Source organism: Jatropha curcas, chromosome 2 (assembly GCF_041381405.1).
Source record: "Jatropha curcas cultivar XTBG-Jc1 chromosome 2, XTBG_Jcur_1.0, whole genome shotgun sequence".
NCBI classification, from domain to species: domain Eukaryota; kingdom Viridiplantae; phylum Streptophyta; class Magnoliopsida; order Malpighiales; family Euphorbiaceae; genus Jatropha; species Jatropha curcas.
The window spans coordinates 31,031,185-31,045,436 of NC_143152.1; the positions used below are offsets into that span (position 1 = coordinate 31,031,185).

General features: G+C 33.5%; 1 protein-coding gene across 2 annotated transcripts; it reads left to right on the forward strand.

Annotated features, from left to right (window-relative positions):
- The first annotated feature begins 638 nt into the window (after positions 1-638).
- Positions 639-10,835, forward strand: PKDM7D (Transcription factor jumonji (jmj) family protein / zinc finger (C5HC2 type) family protein). 2 transcript variants are annotated; one of them, XM_089717570.1, is made up of 13 exons: positions 639-1,007; positions 1,611-1,672; positions 2,206-2,633; positions 2,790-2,861; positions 3,012-3,089; positions 3,221-3,748; positions 3,899-4,123; positions 4,697-4,858; positions 5,970-6,338; positions 7,615-9,052; positions 9,152-9,255; positions 9,854-10,051; positions 10,244-10,835. In XM_089717570.1, the coding sequence occupies exons 3-13, from the start codon at positions 2,313-2,315 to the stop codon at positions 10,577-10,579; spliced, it is 3,831 nt and encodes a 1,276-aa protein (XP_089573696.1). In that variant the 5' UTR covers positions 639-1,007; positions 1,611-1,672; positions 2,206-2,312; the 3' UTR covers positions 10,580-10,835. The 2 variants fall into 2 exon arrangements, with proteins under 2 accessions (XP_089573696.1, XP_012089330.1); XM_012233940.4 differs by having other exon boundaries at positions 2,308-2,633.
- Positions 10,836-14,252: the final 3,417 nt, after the last annotated feature.

Genomic DNA, 14,252 nt, shown 5'->3' on the forward strand with positions numbered 1-14,252 from the left:
TAAAACTGTGGTTAACATTGAAATGTATAATTTATTAAAAAAGTAATTAAATATGAAATAAAGAAAAATAATATGTGAAGTATATTGCATCCATTTTTACGTTAACAGATGATTTTAAGCTCGCAAGTTCGTACTAATTTAAATATTTTAAATTCGACCTTTATAGTTTGTTACTTATGAAACTCATGCATTTTTCATATTGAACAGATTAAAGTTATATTGCATATTTGGTGAATATACCATATGTTAGAAGAAATGATTCTTTAAAAGTGTTAAAAAAATTTGATTTGAGTGTTTTTAGTGTAGAAGAAGGGAAGAAATGATATTTTTAAAAATATTGGAAAATTTTGATTTAAGTATTTTTATTGTAAAATAAAAAGGGATAAAAATTAATTTTATTGTATTAAATCCAATCATTAATTAAAAAAAATTCAAAATTAAATTGATCTGAAGGGTGAAATCCGAGCTTTTTAAAATCATTTTAAATTAATTTATAAATTAAATTGACTCAAAAATCAAGTCTTACATTTTTATCCGGAGCCAAATTAAACTTTATTCATATTTCGTGCAACAGAACTCTGCTTTGCCCCTTTAGAGGAAATTTCACGCGGCGCCCTAAGATTTGCGCTTCGACATTTGCAAGGTCGCTACAACTCAGCATTCCACCTCACCTCTTTCTCTCGTTCACGCAACAAAAACTCGGTAGACCAAACCCAAAATTTGAAAAAAAAAAAAAAAAAAAACACTGAAAAAGAGAAATATCGTCAATTTCTCGCGTCTTCTCACCCCCTAATCCTAAAACAAAACTGATTTTTCAGCTCTTAAACCTTCATTAAATCCATAATTAATTAACTATTTCTCATATTCCCAGATTGCCCTTTTACAAAATTTTCATTTCTTCACAGGCCTCATAAAAACTGAAACACCATACTGTTGTTTGTTATTATTATTAAGGGCACATGTCCTTGATAATAATATCAATGATAATAAAAATAACAATAAAAGAGGTAATAATTTTTCTTTTTTCTTTTTTTTTTTTTATATATTTTTGTTATGAACATAGATAGATACATGGATTAGATAAATGTTCTTCTAGAAACAATTTTCTTTTTGGTTTGTTCTTCCTTTTGTGTAGATTATTAAAGATTGGATAGATGTTTCTAGAGTTTGTTGCTGAAAAAATAAGTCTAATAATTTTCTTCCAGATTTGCCCTTATCCTTTTTCTGTGATTGAATAGAGTTTTCTTCTGGATTATTACACCCAGATTTTTAGTTCATCACTGGTTGTAGCGTTTTTTTTTTTTTTTTTTTTTTCCAAAAAAAATATTTTTCCTTAATATTATTATTTTTTTTGTTGGTGTTTTGTTGATGTTTGAAAGGTGTGGTGGGTCTTGTTTGTCATATTTGGAATTGTGGGTGCCCTTCCAATAGCGATCTTTTTCCTCTTTTTTTTTTTTTTGGCTGTAGGAAAAGTGTGCTTTAGGGTTAGGGTTAGATCTGCTATAATCTGATTCAAATTTTTTTAAAACAATTTTCACTTTATGAAATTAGGTTTTAATATTTTTCTTTCTTTTAATAATATTGGTTCTTGCTTCTGAACCTGGGTGTAGTGAGAGTGGAGTTTAAGCTGCTTTCAGTGGAGTGGAATATCCAGATTCTGGATCAGGAATATGTAAGCTCGAATTCTAATTATTTCTAATTTTGTTAATTTATTTTGTGCAATTTATTTTGACTTTTTGTGAAGACTTTGGTTGGTTTTGTGAATTTGTCATCAATTTTTAACTTCCTAGGTTTGTGTTAACTGATAGATGGATTTCAATTTCATTGTTGATTATGAATTTTTGAGATCATGTTAATAATGGATTATGCATCTTGTCCTTGATGAAGGATTAATGTTTGAGATCTTTCAATTTAATGATCAAATCATATTAATGAGGCTCAGACAACATAATGTATGCCATGGATTTTGCTGTTTAGGTGCAAACTGATTTCATCATCCATTGAAACTGAGATGCAAGTATAGCTGTTGTGTGATCAGTTCATTGTTGTCTTCCTTTTTAAAGTGTCTCTTTCACTTCAAGGTAGTCTAATTAAAATTCTACCATTATTTAGGAGTTGATGCTACTTCAAGTTTCTGACATTCCAATGCTAGTTGTGTTCTTATATGTGCGCATATATAAGGATTTGAACTCTCATTGCACGCAGGCCTGCATTGTAGGGTGTTACTACTATATTGTGTTCCCAACCATGCTACTAGTCGAAAAGAGCAAGTTATAAGTAATGTATTTATTGTCTTTGTGACAACAGTATTGATGGGAACTGAGCTCATGAGCCTTTGTGTTAAGGAAGAGAATGATGAAATCCCATCAGTTCCACCTGGTTTTGAATCATTTGCTGCTTTCACATTAAAGAGGATGCAAAAAAGTGAAAACCACGAAAGTCAAGATGTAATTAGTTGTTCAACCTCTGCAACTGCAAGTACTTCTGAATTACAATCAGTTAAGATGGAAGTGGAGTCTGATGTTTGTTCCGACACAAAAATTACGAGATCTCTCCGACGTAGAGCTTGGATAAACTATGGACAATTGGACAATAATCTAGAGGATGAGTCTGATTCTGCAAAGCTCAATCAAGTTAGTTTTTAGTTTTTTGCACGCTTATTTTTTGAATTTGGAAGGTTATAATTGTTATCTGCTTTTGGTTTTCCTTATTTCTTAGTATCTGACACCATATCAATGCGCAAGTGCTTTAACGTACAGTTTGTGACTTACGTATCATTTTCATTGCAGAATCTTAGTTTAAGGCCGCCCCTTCCAAAGGGGGTTATTCGTGGGTGTGCACAATGCATTAATTGCCAAAAGGTTTTTTTTTTTTAATAATTTCTTGCATACTTATTGATCTTTTTGTGCAGTGTGGTTATTGTTTCGTAAGCTTGCTGTAGGCATTGGCACTTGCTTTTAGACTGTCTGTCTTGAAATATAATGCAAATGATGTGTAACTCTTTCGTATAGGTAACTGCGAGATGGCATCCTGAATATGCTCGCAGGCCTGATATTGAGGATGCTCCTGTATTCTACCCTACTGAAGAGGTTTATATTGTTCCTTTTAGTATTTTAGTTGTTTCAAAATCCGCGTCAATAACTTGCTTTCAATTTTGGATTTGATAATTCCTTAGTTTTAAAAATCAGAAATTCTGAACTTGTCCATAACCATTTTCTAGGAGTTTGAAGATACTTTGAAATACATAGCTAGCATACGGCCAAAAGCTGAACCATATGGAATCTGTCGCATTGTTCCTCCTCCTTCTTGGAAACCACCGTGTCCTCTGAAGGAAAAATCTATTTGGGAGGGTTCTACATTTGCTACTCGTGTCCAGAGAGTTGACAAACTACAGAATCGAGATTCTTTGAAAAAGATGTCAAGGCTATATAACCATACTAGGAAAAAAAGGAGAAAATGTATGAGAATGGCAGTCGATGGTAGGACAGATATTGAAAGTATCTCAGGCTGCAGTGATGCTGGTGTTTGTGAGGCTGAGGGTTTTGGGTTTGCACCTGGTCCAGAGTTTACTTTGAATACATTTCAGAAATACGCTGATGATTTCAAGAACCAGTACTTCAGGAAGAATGATAATATCATAAATAAGGAAGGTAGCGTGGCAGTCCTCGATGAAAACTGGGAGCCAACAGTGGACAATATTGAGGGTGAATATTGGCGGATTGTAGAGAAAGCTACTGAAGAAATAGAGGTATTGTTTGAGAGTTGATCAAACGATGAATAATTTTATTTTTTTAATTACTTACCTGTACTTTCTGTTTTACTCCATCTCACTCGTCTCTTTCTTGCAAAATAATTTGCCAAGTGAACTAGGATACTTATTCATTATTTTGTCTTCTAGGTGCTTTATGGGGCTGATCTGGAGACTGGTGTTTTTGGCAGTGGGTTTCCGAAAATATCCAGTCAAGTTGGTTCTGATATAAACGAACATTATGCAAAGTCTGGCTGGAACTTGAATAACTTTCCAAGGCTTCCTGGATCTGTCCTTTCCTATGAAAGTGGTGACATATCTGGTGTCTTGGTGCCATGGTTGTATATAGGAATGTGTTTTTCTTCCTTCTGCTGGGTAAGGTCCAATGTCTCATAAACCTAGCATAAACCACTGTTTCGCTTCAGGAAAAAAGAATGAATGACAGATAGGTACCTGGATGTGGATTGAGAATATACCTCACAACCTTGTAACTCATATGAATGCAGTTTAATGTGCTTGTGTGTGCATCATTTATATGCTAGGCTTAGGCATGGCTAGGATTGTGATGACAGTTTTTGAAATAAATTTATTTCGTAAAAATGACTATTGAGAGGTGCACATTTCTGCCAAAAAAAAAAAAAAAAAAAAAAGAGACGAACATTATTATATTTTTCTTTTGTTGTCAACGATTTGAAAAGGCTTAAATTCTCCCTTCCTGTGCACTATGCAATAAAGCTACTGAGTGACAACCAGTACTTTAGTTTTTCAAACTTCTAAGATTATGAGATACAAATCAACTTCCAACATCTGTTCTGACCTACTTTAAATGCTAAATTTATTGCTGGAATTAAATTGTTATCTAATTTGCTTCAATAAACTTCATGTCTGTTTTAGATGCTGATGATTACCAATTTGTCTGTTCATTTTTGTTTGATGATATTGAAACAGCATGTTGAAGATCATCACTTGTATTCACTGAATTACATGCATTGGGGTGCTCCAAAAATGTGGTATGGTGTCCCAGGAAAGGATGCCATTAAATTGGAAGTGGCTATGAGAAAGCATTTACCTGATCTTTTTGAAGAACAACCTGACTTACTTCATAAGCTGGTGAGTAAAACTTCCTGTTCTGTGGTGTACTTTGTTAGATTCCATAAAATAAAATATTTGCTTGCTTAGTTGTTTGGACATGTTTATTGGCTAGAAAAAGAAAATTGAGCAAAACACTTCTGGTGGTCAAATTACATTTATGACGCAGTGGCTCAGATCATGGGATCCTAGTCGGTCCTCATGGTCTTGAATTCTAAACTTCATGTTTTGAGTCTGATCTGATCATTGTGTTATAATCATTTCCTGCATTTCACTCAAAAACTGAAAATATTTAAAAGGTCATACTGTTTCTGCCTTTTGGCTTTCTCCTTTCTTTTATCTGCTTGACATGCTCAACTTGGGATTTTCCTGCAACTGATATAATGACTGGACATGTTCGCACCTTCTGTTTTGGTAGTTCCTAATATTCTGCCATAGTTTGTTTCTGAAAATGGAGCACTTCCAAAAAAAGTGAAGTTAAAAAATTCTGTTCCTCAACTTTCTTGTGGCATTTTGAACGGTATAACATTCCATAAGAGAATAGAACAAGAGCATGAGATTCAATCAGTGGAGTGGAGTGTTCTATTTTATGGAAAAATTTAAATGCCATTCCTTTTGTTTGTGAAAAATGTATCATCATTCATATTTTTTGTTCAGTTATCACTTGCTCACTTGCTTCAGCTATAGCTGGTCTTTTGAAGGGTTCAGATATTCTTTGCTCTTGCTAGTTTGAATTTTTCCTCTCTCTCTCTCTCTCTCTCTCTCTCTCTCTCTCTCTCTCTCTCACACACACACACACACACACACACATTTTCCTTTAGATAACTTTATTTGTCAAGCGGAGAAACAACAAGTGGAAATTGTTCATAAAGATGGAGTTTGACGGAAGTTGAGTTGAAAAAAAAAAAGATAATCTTTCTACTGTTATCATCATGAAGTGATTTACAACTAAATCTGGAGAACCCAACCATACCAAGTGCCATCTGGTGACGCACAACAGTAGTAAGATTACGGCATGTCGTTCTTCTGAGTTCATGGATGATTGATAATTGACAAATTGTCTTCTACCTGAGCAGTTTGCTTTTTCCTAGATTTATAATTCTGTTGTGTTCTAATCTTGTTATTTTTGCAGGTGACACAACTCTCTCCCTCCATCCTAAAATCTGAAGGGGTGCCAGTTTATCGGTGTGTACAAAATTCTGGAGAGTTTGTTCTAACCTTTCCTCGAGCATATCATTCAGGATTTAATTGTGGTTTCAATTGCGCGGAGGCAGTAAATGTAGCTCCGGTTGACTGGTTGCCCCATGGGCAGCTTGCTATAGAGCTATACCGTGAGCAGGGACGGAGAACTTCCATATCTCATGATAAACTGTTGCTTGGGGCCGCAAGGGAAGCTGTGAAAGCTCATTGGGAGCTTAATTTACTGAAAAAGAATACAGTTGATAACTTAAGATGGAGGGATGTGTGTGGAAGGGATGGGATATTAGCAAAAGCACTTAAGGTAAACTTCAGCTTCTTTTGGTTCTTTTTTCATTTGGCCAATTGTCATAGTGGAACACTTTGCAATTTGAAGTTTGTACAATTATTTATTAGAGATTCTGGATCCTTATAAATCAAAATGTCAGTGATAAGTTTACAGTTTAGCAAGGCGTAGATGTGTGTGGGTCAGTCCTACATTGGTTAAATACATAAAGAGTATATGGCATATAATGCAAAAGGTGAACCAACCAGAATGCTTAGGCCATTTTGTGTTAAAAGCAAGCTCAACTCATTATAAACCCAAAATATTAAATGAATTAATGAATTTAACTAATTATTCATAGGGACCATAATTTATCATGGAACCAGAGCCTGGGACCTAGACCCATACTGCGTAAGGGAAGTTCTAGATTGGGTTGTACCATGATGGGTCCATGTTGGGCCATCATTTGCTTTTCAAGTGGTGAATTGTCACATGAGGGGAATGTAGATGTGTGTGGGTTTATCCCGTATTAGTTAAATACCAAAAAGAGTATATGGTATATGATGAGAAAGATGAACCAACCAAAGTGGTTTAATCCATCTTGTGATAAAGGGAAGATCAACTCATTATAAAGCCAAATTAGTAAATGAATTAATGAAAGTAACTAATTTCTCCTAGGGCCCAGAATTTATCACAAGGTATACTAGGATGTATTAATTGAGTAACTTGAACATCTTTGCTGGAGTCCTATATTATTAGAGAAATCTCAAGATGAAGAGAGAAACTAAGAATATCATTATGGTGGAAACAAAGAGTTTTAAGAGTAGATATTCAAACCATTTGATTTTGTTCTTAAGTTTTTCTGGATTAAATCATCTGATGTTTTCCTCAATCTTTTCTGGAATTGTGAACTAGCAAGCCTGGATTTGGGATCCCTGTCCAACTCTAATGCTTACATTTGGTAAAAACTTATGTGATATAGCATTGTTTGCTAAAAACTTGTCTGATGTGGTTTTCTGTTTAGGCTAAGTTTGTGGGCTGATGCTCATTTCAATGCAGTAATTAGAGTTTGTACCTAAACTCACTAGGTATATTCATGGCCAACTTTACTGTGTTCACCTTCATATTTAGTCATTAAGTTGTTGATGCTTCCCAGATAGAGCCCTTAATATTAAGTAAGAACATGATGAAGAAGTTGGAACTGTGAATATGCGAGCAATAAAACAAAGATCATTAGGAAATATCATATTGACCTTTTGTTGTGATTTCCTTTTTACTTTGGCTTTGTATTTTATTTTATTTTATCCTCATATAGGAGCGTGTGGAGATGGAGCGTATAAAGAGAGAGTTTCAGTGCAACTCTTCACCAGTACGGAAGATGGAGTGCAATTTTGATGCATCTAGTGAAAGGGAATGCGTTGTCTGTCTTTTTGATTTGCACTTGTCTGCAGCAGGATGTAGTTGTTCTCCTGATAAGTATGCATGCTTGAATCATGCAAAGCAGATGTGTGCATGCAGTTGGACTACCAAATTTTTCCTATTTCGCTATGACATCAATGAATTAAATATCCTTGTCGAGGCATTGGAAGGAAAATTGAGCGCAGTGTACAGATGGGCAAGATTAGATCTTGGACTTGCCCTGACATCTTCAGTCTCCAGAGAGAGTTCGCAAGGTTGTAAGTTATCATATTTTCAAGAAGGAGAAGCATTTAACGAGGTGCGATCAAAACCATCAATGGACCTCCTGAAAGGCTTGGATGGTAACGTAATCTCTGGGAGAATCACAATGACCTCAACTAAGATGTTTGATGAGATTGCTTCTTTAGAGGAAAAGTCACCTCCTGAAGCTGCAGCTTTGAAAGGCACAAAGGCATCATCTATATCCTACAGTCCTTTTCCAGTGATTGAGAAGCAAGCTCATGATTCAAAGTTAAATAAAGAAGGATCTATCCTTTGTCCTTCCAATTTAAAAACATCAGTCTTCGAGCTATCTAAAGAAGACACGTCTTACACTGGTGACCTCACTTCTGTGGGATGTGGAATTAAAAAACCTTCAACTTTGGGCCATGATACTGTTATACTTCTGAGTGATGATGAAAGTGATGAGCCTGAGGAACCAGTTGTGAAAAGAGCAAAAGGAAATTCTGTTCTGAAGCATTCTGAAATTTCTGAGAGGCCATCAAGCTCTGGTGATAGCCCCTTTAATGAAAATAAAGATTCAATCTTAACTGCACCTTTGTCTGATGCAGCAGTGATCAATAAAATTAATGTCAGTTCTTCCCCTGACAGAAATAGGAATAATTCTTTATTTGTGCCTGTCCAATTGAAGGCCGACCACCATCAGCATAATGAAAAAGTTCTGGGATCTAATGCAGCAAATAGTTCTTGCCATCCTGGCTCTAGGAGTGCAGGAATTGGCAAGAATGTTCAGTGTCCTTCAAATATGGGAGAGACTTGTAAGGGTCAATATATGGCAAATGCTGGGTGTCAGCATCCACAGAGGTCTAGCATTGCAAAACCTAATGACGAGGATAGGCTGGAGGTAAATGCCACCCTAAATCCACTGGAAAACTCGAGAGCCGTGGCAGGTAGCCCATCTTGCTCACAAAATAATTTGGACCGGTATTTCCGCCAGAAGGGTCCCCGCATTGCTAAGGTAGTGCGGAGAATTAACTGCAATGTTGAGTCTCTGGAGTTTGGAGTTGTGCTTCCGGGAAAGTTATGGTGTAACAGCCAGGCAATTTTTCCCAAAGGTATGTTCCACATGTTTAACTTACAGAGATCAGAATGTCTAAGAGTAGTTCTGTTGGAAAAATGGAGTGAAAATTATGCAATTTTCTCTGTATATGCAGGATTTAGAACCCGGGTTAGGTACATAAGTGTGCTAGATCCAACAAATATGTCTTACTATATCTCAGAAATTCTGGATGCAGGACGAAATAGACCTCTCTTTATGGTAATTCCTAATCTTTTTCCTATTATCTGTAGTGTCATAAAATAAGACAAAGTACTCTAGTTCATTTATCTTTAATTTCCAAAAAAGGTCATGGTTATTTAGGCACTCCTCTGACTTGATAAAACTCTTAACAAAATAAGAAACATCAGAATGGTAGTTCCCCTTAGCAAGGCTTTCAGAATATTTCTTGTGATAGCCTATGGCTTGTAGTTATACCTAAATACAATATGATTATAGATGGCTGTGGGGTGCATGTAAATTTTGAAATCATCTGACAGGTGCTCTTAACATACCAAATTTCATGGGTTATTCTCATGGAACTTTTAGTCAGCAATGGAATTTCTCTTTGGCATATCAGAAAATGATTTACCGCATTTCCTTCAAGAATCGAGATAAATTTCTCTCTTGATTAATGTTAACTTTTTAGTGCTACTCAGAGCCTGGAAGTGATGTTTGTGAAATCTGTCTTGTGAAAATTCTCTTGGAGACAGCAATGGAACCCTGAAAGTCGTGTTGAGATCTTTGTTGTTAGTTTTGCATCATGCAAAAATTTCATTTTAATGCTTATAGAATTAATTTATGTTTTAATATTTTTTAGGTTTCGTTGGAGAATTGTCCAAATGAGGTATTCGTTCACGTTTCAGCGGCCAGATGCTGGGAAATGGTGAGAGAGAGGGTGAATCAAGAGATCACAAAGCATCATAAAATGGGAAAAACAAGCTTGCCACCTTTGCAACCTCCTGGAAGTCTTGATGGCCTTGAAATGTTTGGGTTTTCTTCACCAGCAATTGTGCAGGTAAGTCAACTGTGGGGCTAACTAAATAACTCATTTAATTGGCAATTCTGAATTAAAAATTTTTTTTTTCCATTTGTCTTGTGACAAAATTTTCTGCAAATTTTACTTTTATTTTTTTATATCCTTATGAAACAAACACTTTGCTTTGAATGCAAAATTCTGTAAAACCTGAATACTGATTACATTAAACAGGCCATAGAGGCATTGGATCGAAATCGAGTCTGTACAGATTACTGGGATTCAAGACCCTACTCGAGGCCTCAAGGTCAGATTCCACAACATTCGCAACCTAAAGAAAATGGAGGAAATTTCCAGGGGAAATCGGATGAACAAAATAATAATAATGGCACCACCGGGAGCAATCCCCTAGCAGACGGAGTTGGTATGGTACTAAAAAGTCTATTCAAAAAGGCAAACCCAGAAGAATTGAACTCACTGAGTCGAAGTCTAAATGACGGTAAGCCAATAATTGATCAAGGCTTAATAACGAGACTTCTTAACGAAGAGATTCACAATCGACTTGGATGATTCATTAATTTGATCTCACCAGGCTCTGAGATTAAAATTTTCCGTTGCAATTTTCTTTTTTTTCTTTTTTTTCTTTTTTTTTTTTTTACTGCTGTAAATACAAAATTCTCACATTCACTTCGCACATACGTCTCCATTCAATCTACTCAATTCTTTTAGCTAGAGGGAAAAAGAAAACAGTAGTAAAGCAAAGAAAGGTTTTCTTGTTGTAATTCTTGTCCGCAGTAACTATTTCTAACATGCTCCATTTTTGTGATATGATGTCCACTGTACTTTTGTAGAGAGGATACAATAAGCTTACAGGTTTTGACGAGGGAAATTGAAAACAAATAACATATCCTTCAATGATGCTAACCTTTTAAACTTCTCAAAGGATAAATATTCAACAGCGATTTTTTCTTTTTCCTTTTACTTTTTTTCAGTCGTTATCTGCTTTAGTTTAACCCCTTTTTTTTTATTTATATTTCTTGATTCATTGGGAGTTTAAGGGATAGTTTTTCTTTTAATTCTTTAAATTGATGAAAATGTTTATAGTCGAGAGACTTTAAATTTAAGATTTTTTTTTTTTTTTTTATACAAGTGAAAAGATTAAATAGACTACGACTAGTTGGCATTTGCTTATTTGCTTTATTTTTGGACTAATGAACCGTTTATACAAATTTTCAAATTTAACTTAAATTTTGTATGGGTAAATGAGATTCATGATTTACATAATTTATTAAATGAAAAGACAAAACTATTTGTTACGATTATAAAATGACACTATATATAAATTGGGATTCATCGTTCACAATTCAATTTAAATGAACAATAACATATTTTCGAAAAAAAGAAAGAAGAATTTTCATCTGAAATATCTGCTCCATGATGCAATCTAGGCATTACTACAATTTGATTTTAAATTGAAAGTGAATCGGTTTTGACCGGTATTAAATTATAGTTAATAATTTTTTATTTTAAACTGGAACTGCAAAGTAGATTGTGAATCCACTGCGCGCGGGTTCAATGGACGTCGTTCGCCCATCAATACCGAAGGGAAAGGAATTTAAAAGTAGGAAAAAAAAAATGTTAAAGTTCAGTTCTGTTTTTCGAACGGTTTGGAACCGTGAAAACATATTAGAAACTTTCAATTTGTTTTTTTTTTTATTATAAATTTTTAACATAAAATTTTAAGAAATTTTTTAAATTGATTTTTTTTTTCAAGAGTGATATTAATTATTATTATTTATTTAAGCTATAAATTTTAAAAATGTTTTTAACTTGAAATAAAATATGTAATTTTTATTTCAAATTAAAACAAAATCGAAGTCGATAGTTTCAAAAGTGTCTTACAGAACCATTTAAAAACAGTTTGGTTTTTAACTTTTTTTTTTTATATATAATTGAAACATTTGATTTTAAAATTGAAATCGGAAATTTTAAAACGGTGTTGATGTCTAATGTAACCTGGGCCAAACCAGGGCTAAAACGAATAGGGATGTGTATTTATTCCTTTTGGCATTTACTTTCCTTTGTTTGCTCCCATAAATAGCAAAATGAGAGAATAGGAAACCTGATTCCTTTCTTTAAAATAGCATGCAAAAGTCCATCCAATCCAACGGACAGTAAAAATAAAATCCACGCGGACGAAAATAACAAGCCAACGCAAGATACGAGGCTCCCGACATGCAGTACATGTATCCACGTGGGCGGACAGGTACGTGGGGGCCAGCAAGGAAGTGCACGTGTCAAGTGCTTGGTAAACCGTAGATTGCGGGATCTTTATTGTACGGACAGATGTAGGGGTTCGTGCTTTTGTATGTATGACAAAAGACAAATTGGTTTCGGTGGTTGGGCTTCTTTTCTTATTGTTACCCTTCGACTATTTTTGGCCACTTATATCGTACCTTCACCCACGCTTAATCGTGTGTTCCTATATATATATATATATACACACGCGCGGACATCCTGATAATAGATTAAATTCAAATTTTCATCGCTAATATTAAAAAAAAGATATTATTCATCACCATAGTTTTAATATAATAACAATAGTAAATAATATTCCATTAAATGGAATAACTATTTTATTTTTTATTATTCTATTAATCCGTAAACCAAACAAGAGTTGTAGAATTAGAATTAAAATTAAAAATAATTTCTAAAAAAAGAATTAAGTTCTTTTTATAAGTCAAAATAATATTATAATTACGACATAATTTTAAAGTGTAAAAACAGATCAGCATTATCAGGTTCAATGAATTTGCCTAATACACAACACGAACACTACCATTTTATAATCATGTCAAATATTTAAATACAAATATGACATGTGATACTAACACTACATGAATAACATATTTAATTAAATGGATTGTTTTATGAATTGCATAGCATAATAAATATATATAAAATTATTTTTTTTACATTTAGTTAAACAGACTGGACCACCCGTATATGACATATTAAAACCTGTCATATGGATCACTCTTTTACAACAAATCAATTTTAAATTTAACTCTAATCCACTTAATTCATTTCCATGTTAGATTATTATAATCCATTTTGACAACCCTAAATAATATAAAAGAATAATATAATTACAAAGAGGATTTAGACGGCTACGAAGGAGTGCGTGGGGGCGCCCATGACCGAGCGCTCACTAAGCTATACGCAGTTGACAATATGAACGTCGACGGGGTTTAGTGCATGCATATGTCAGATTGTGCGTGTTCTTCATCATATAATCATTCACTACTTTATTCCATCATATACCTTTTTTTTTTTTTTTTTTTTTTGTAATTAGGATTATAAATTGGGACTCAAACCCTAATTACCAGAATAGAAAAGAAAGAAATAAGCAAGAGCAAAGTTGAATTTCAAGAAGTGATAGAAAAAGAGAGAAAGGAGCCCACCAGACCATTAGGTTAAAAGTATATGATTCGAAGACTAAATTTCTTTCTGCAACATCCAATGGACTTAAATAAACCTTTTTTTTCTTTTTTTAAAAAAAATTGTTTTTCAATTTAACATCAGACTAGACAGAAGTGAAACGACTAGTCTCTTTTTTATTCAAGACTTTATTTAAGGAAAGGTCTTCCTAGTTTACATGGTTTAAAATTAATATTGAAAATTTCCGTAGCAAAATTAGGTAAATCGCCAAATTCATAGTACTAACTTTGAATTCTTGAGCATTTAATTTGATAGCAACTGAAATTTCGGCTACCTAATATTTTATAACTACACCAATTGGAATGATTATTTTGATAAGTAGGTTTGCTTTTGCTTAAATTAAAGATTATTTTAGTAATATTATAAATATTTTTCAAAATATAAGAAAGTGCACAATCAACTAAATTGTTCAGAAAATATATTCTAATAATAAGTGGAGAGAGGGTTTTCTTTTACTGATGGACTAGTAATATATATGCATGATTAGGAGCATAGAAGAAAGAAGAATAAAAAGAAAATTTTTTCACAATTGACAATTTTTCTTTAAGCAAATAGAAAGAAAAAGGAATTTAATTATTTCTATTTCATAAAGTTTAATTTTATTGTACTTCAACTTATTCTTAAAAAAAAATTATTACATATGCTTCGACTTGTTCTAATTCTTAAAAAGACAAATAATTTTCAAATTTTCCTATATAATTATTTAAATCCATAAAAAATAACTCAAGTGATAAGATACATT

Coding starts and splice junctions, on each gene's coding strand:
- PKDM7D (XM_089717570.1), top strand. CDS start 2,313: ATGGGAACTGAGCTCATGAGCCTTTGTGTTAAGGAAGAGAATGATGAA. Junction 9,053..9,151: donor CCAGGCAATTTTTCCCAAAG/GTATGTTCCACA, acceptor CTGTATATGCAG/GATTTAGAACCCGGGTTAGG. Junction 10,052..10,243: donor CTTCACCAGCAATTGTGCAG/GTAAGTCAACTG, acceptor TACATTAAACAG/GCCATAGAGGCATTGGATCG.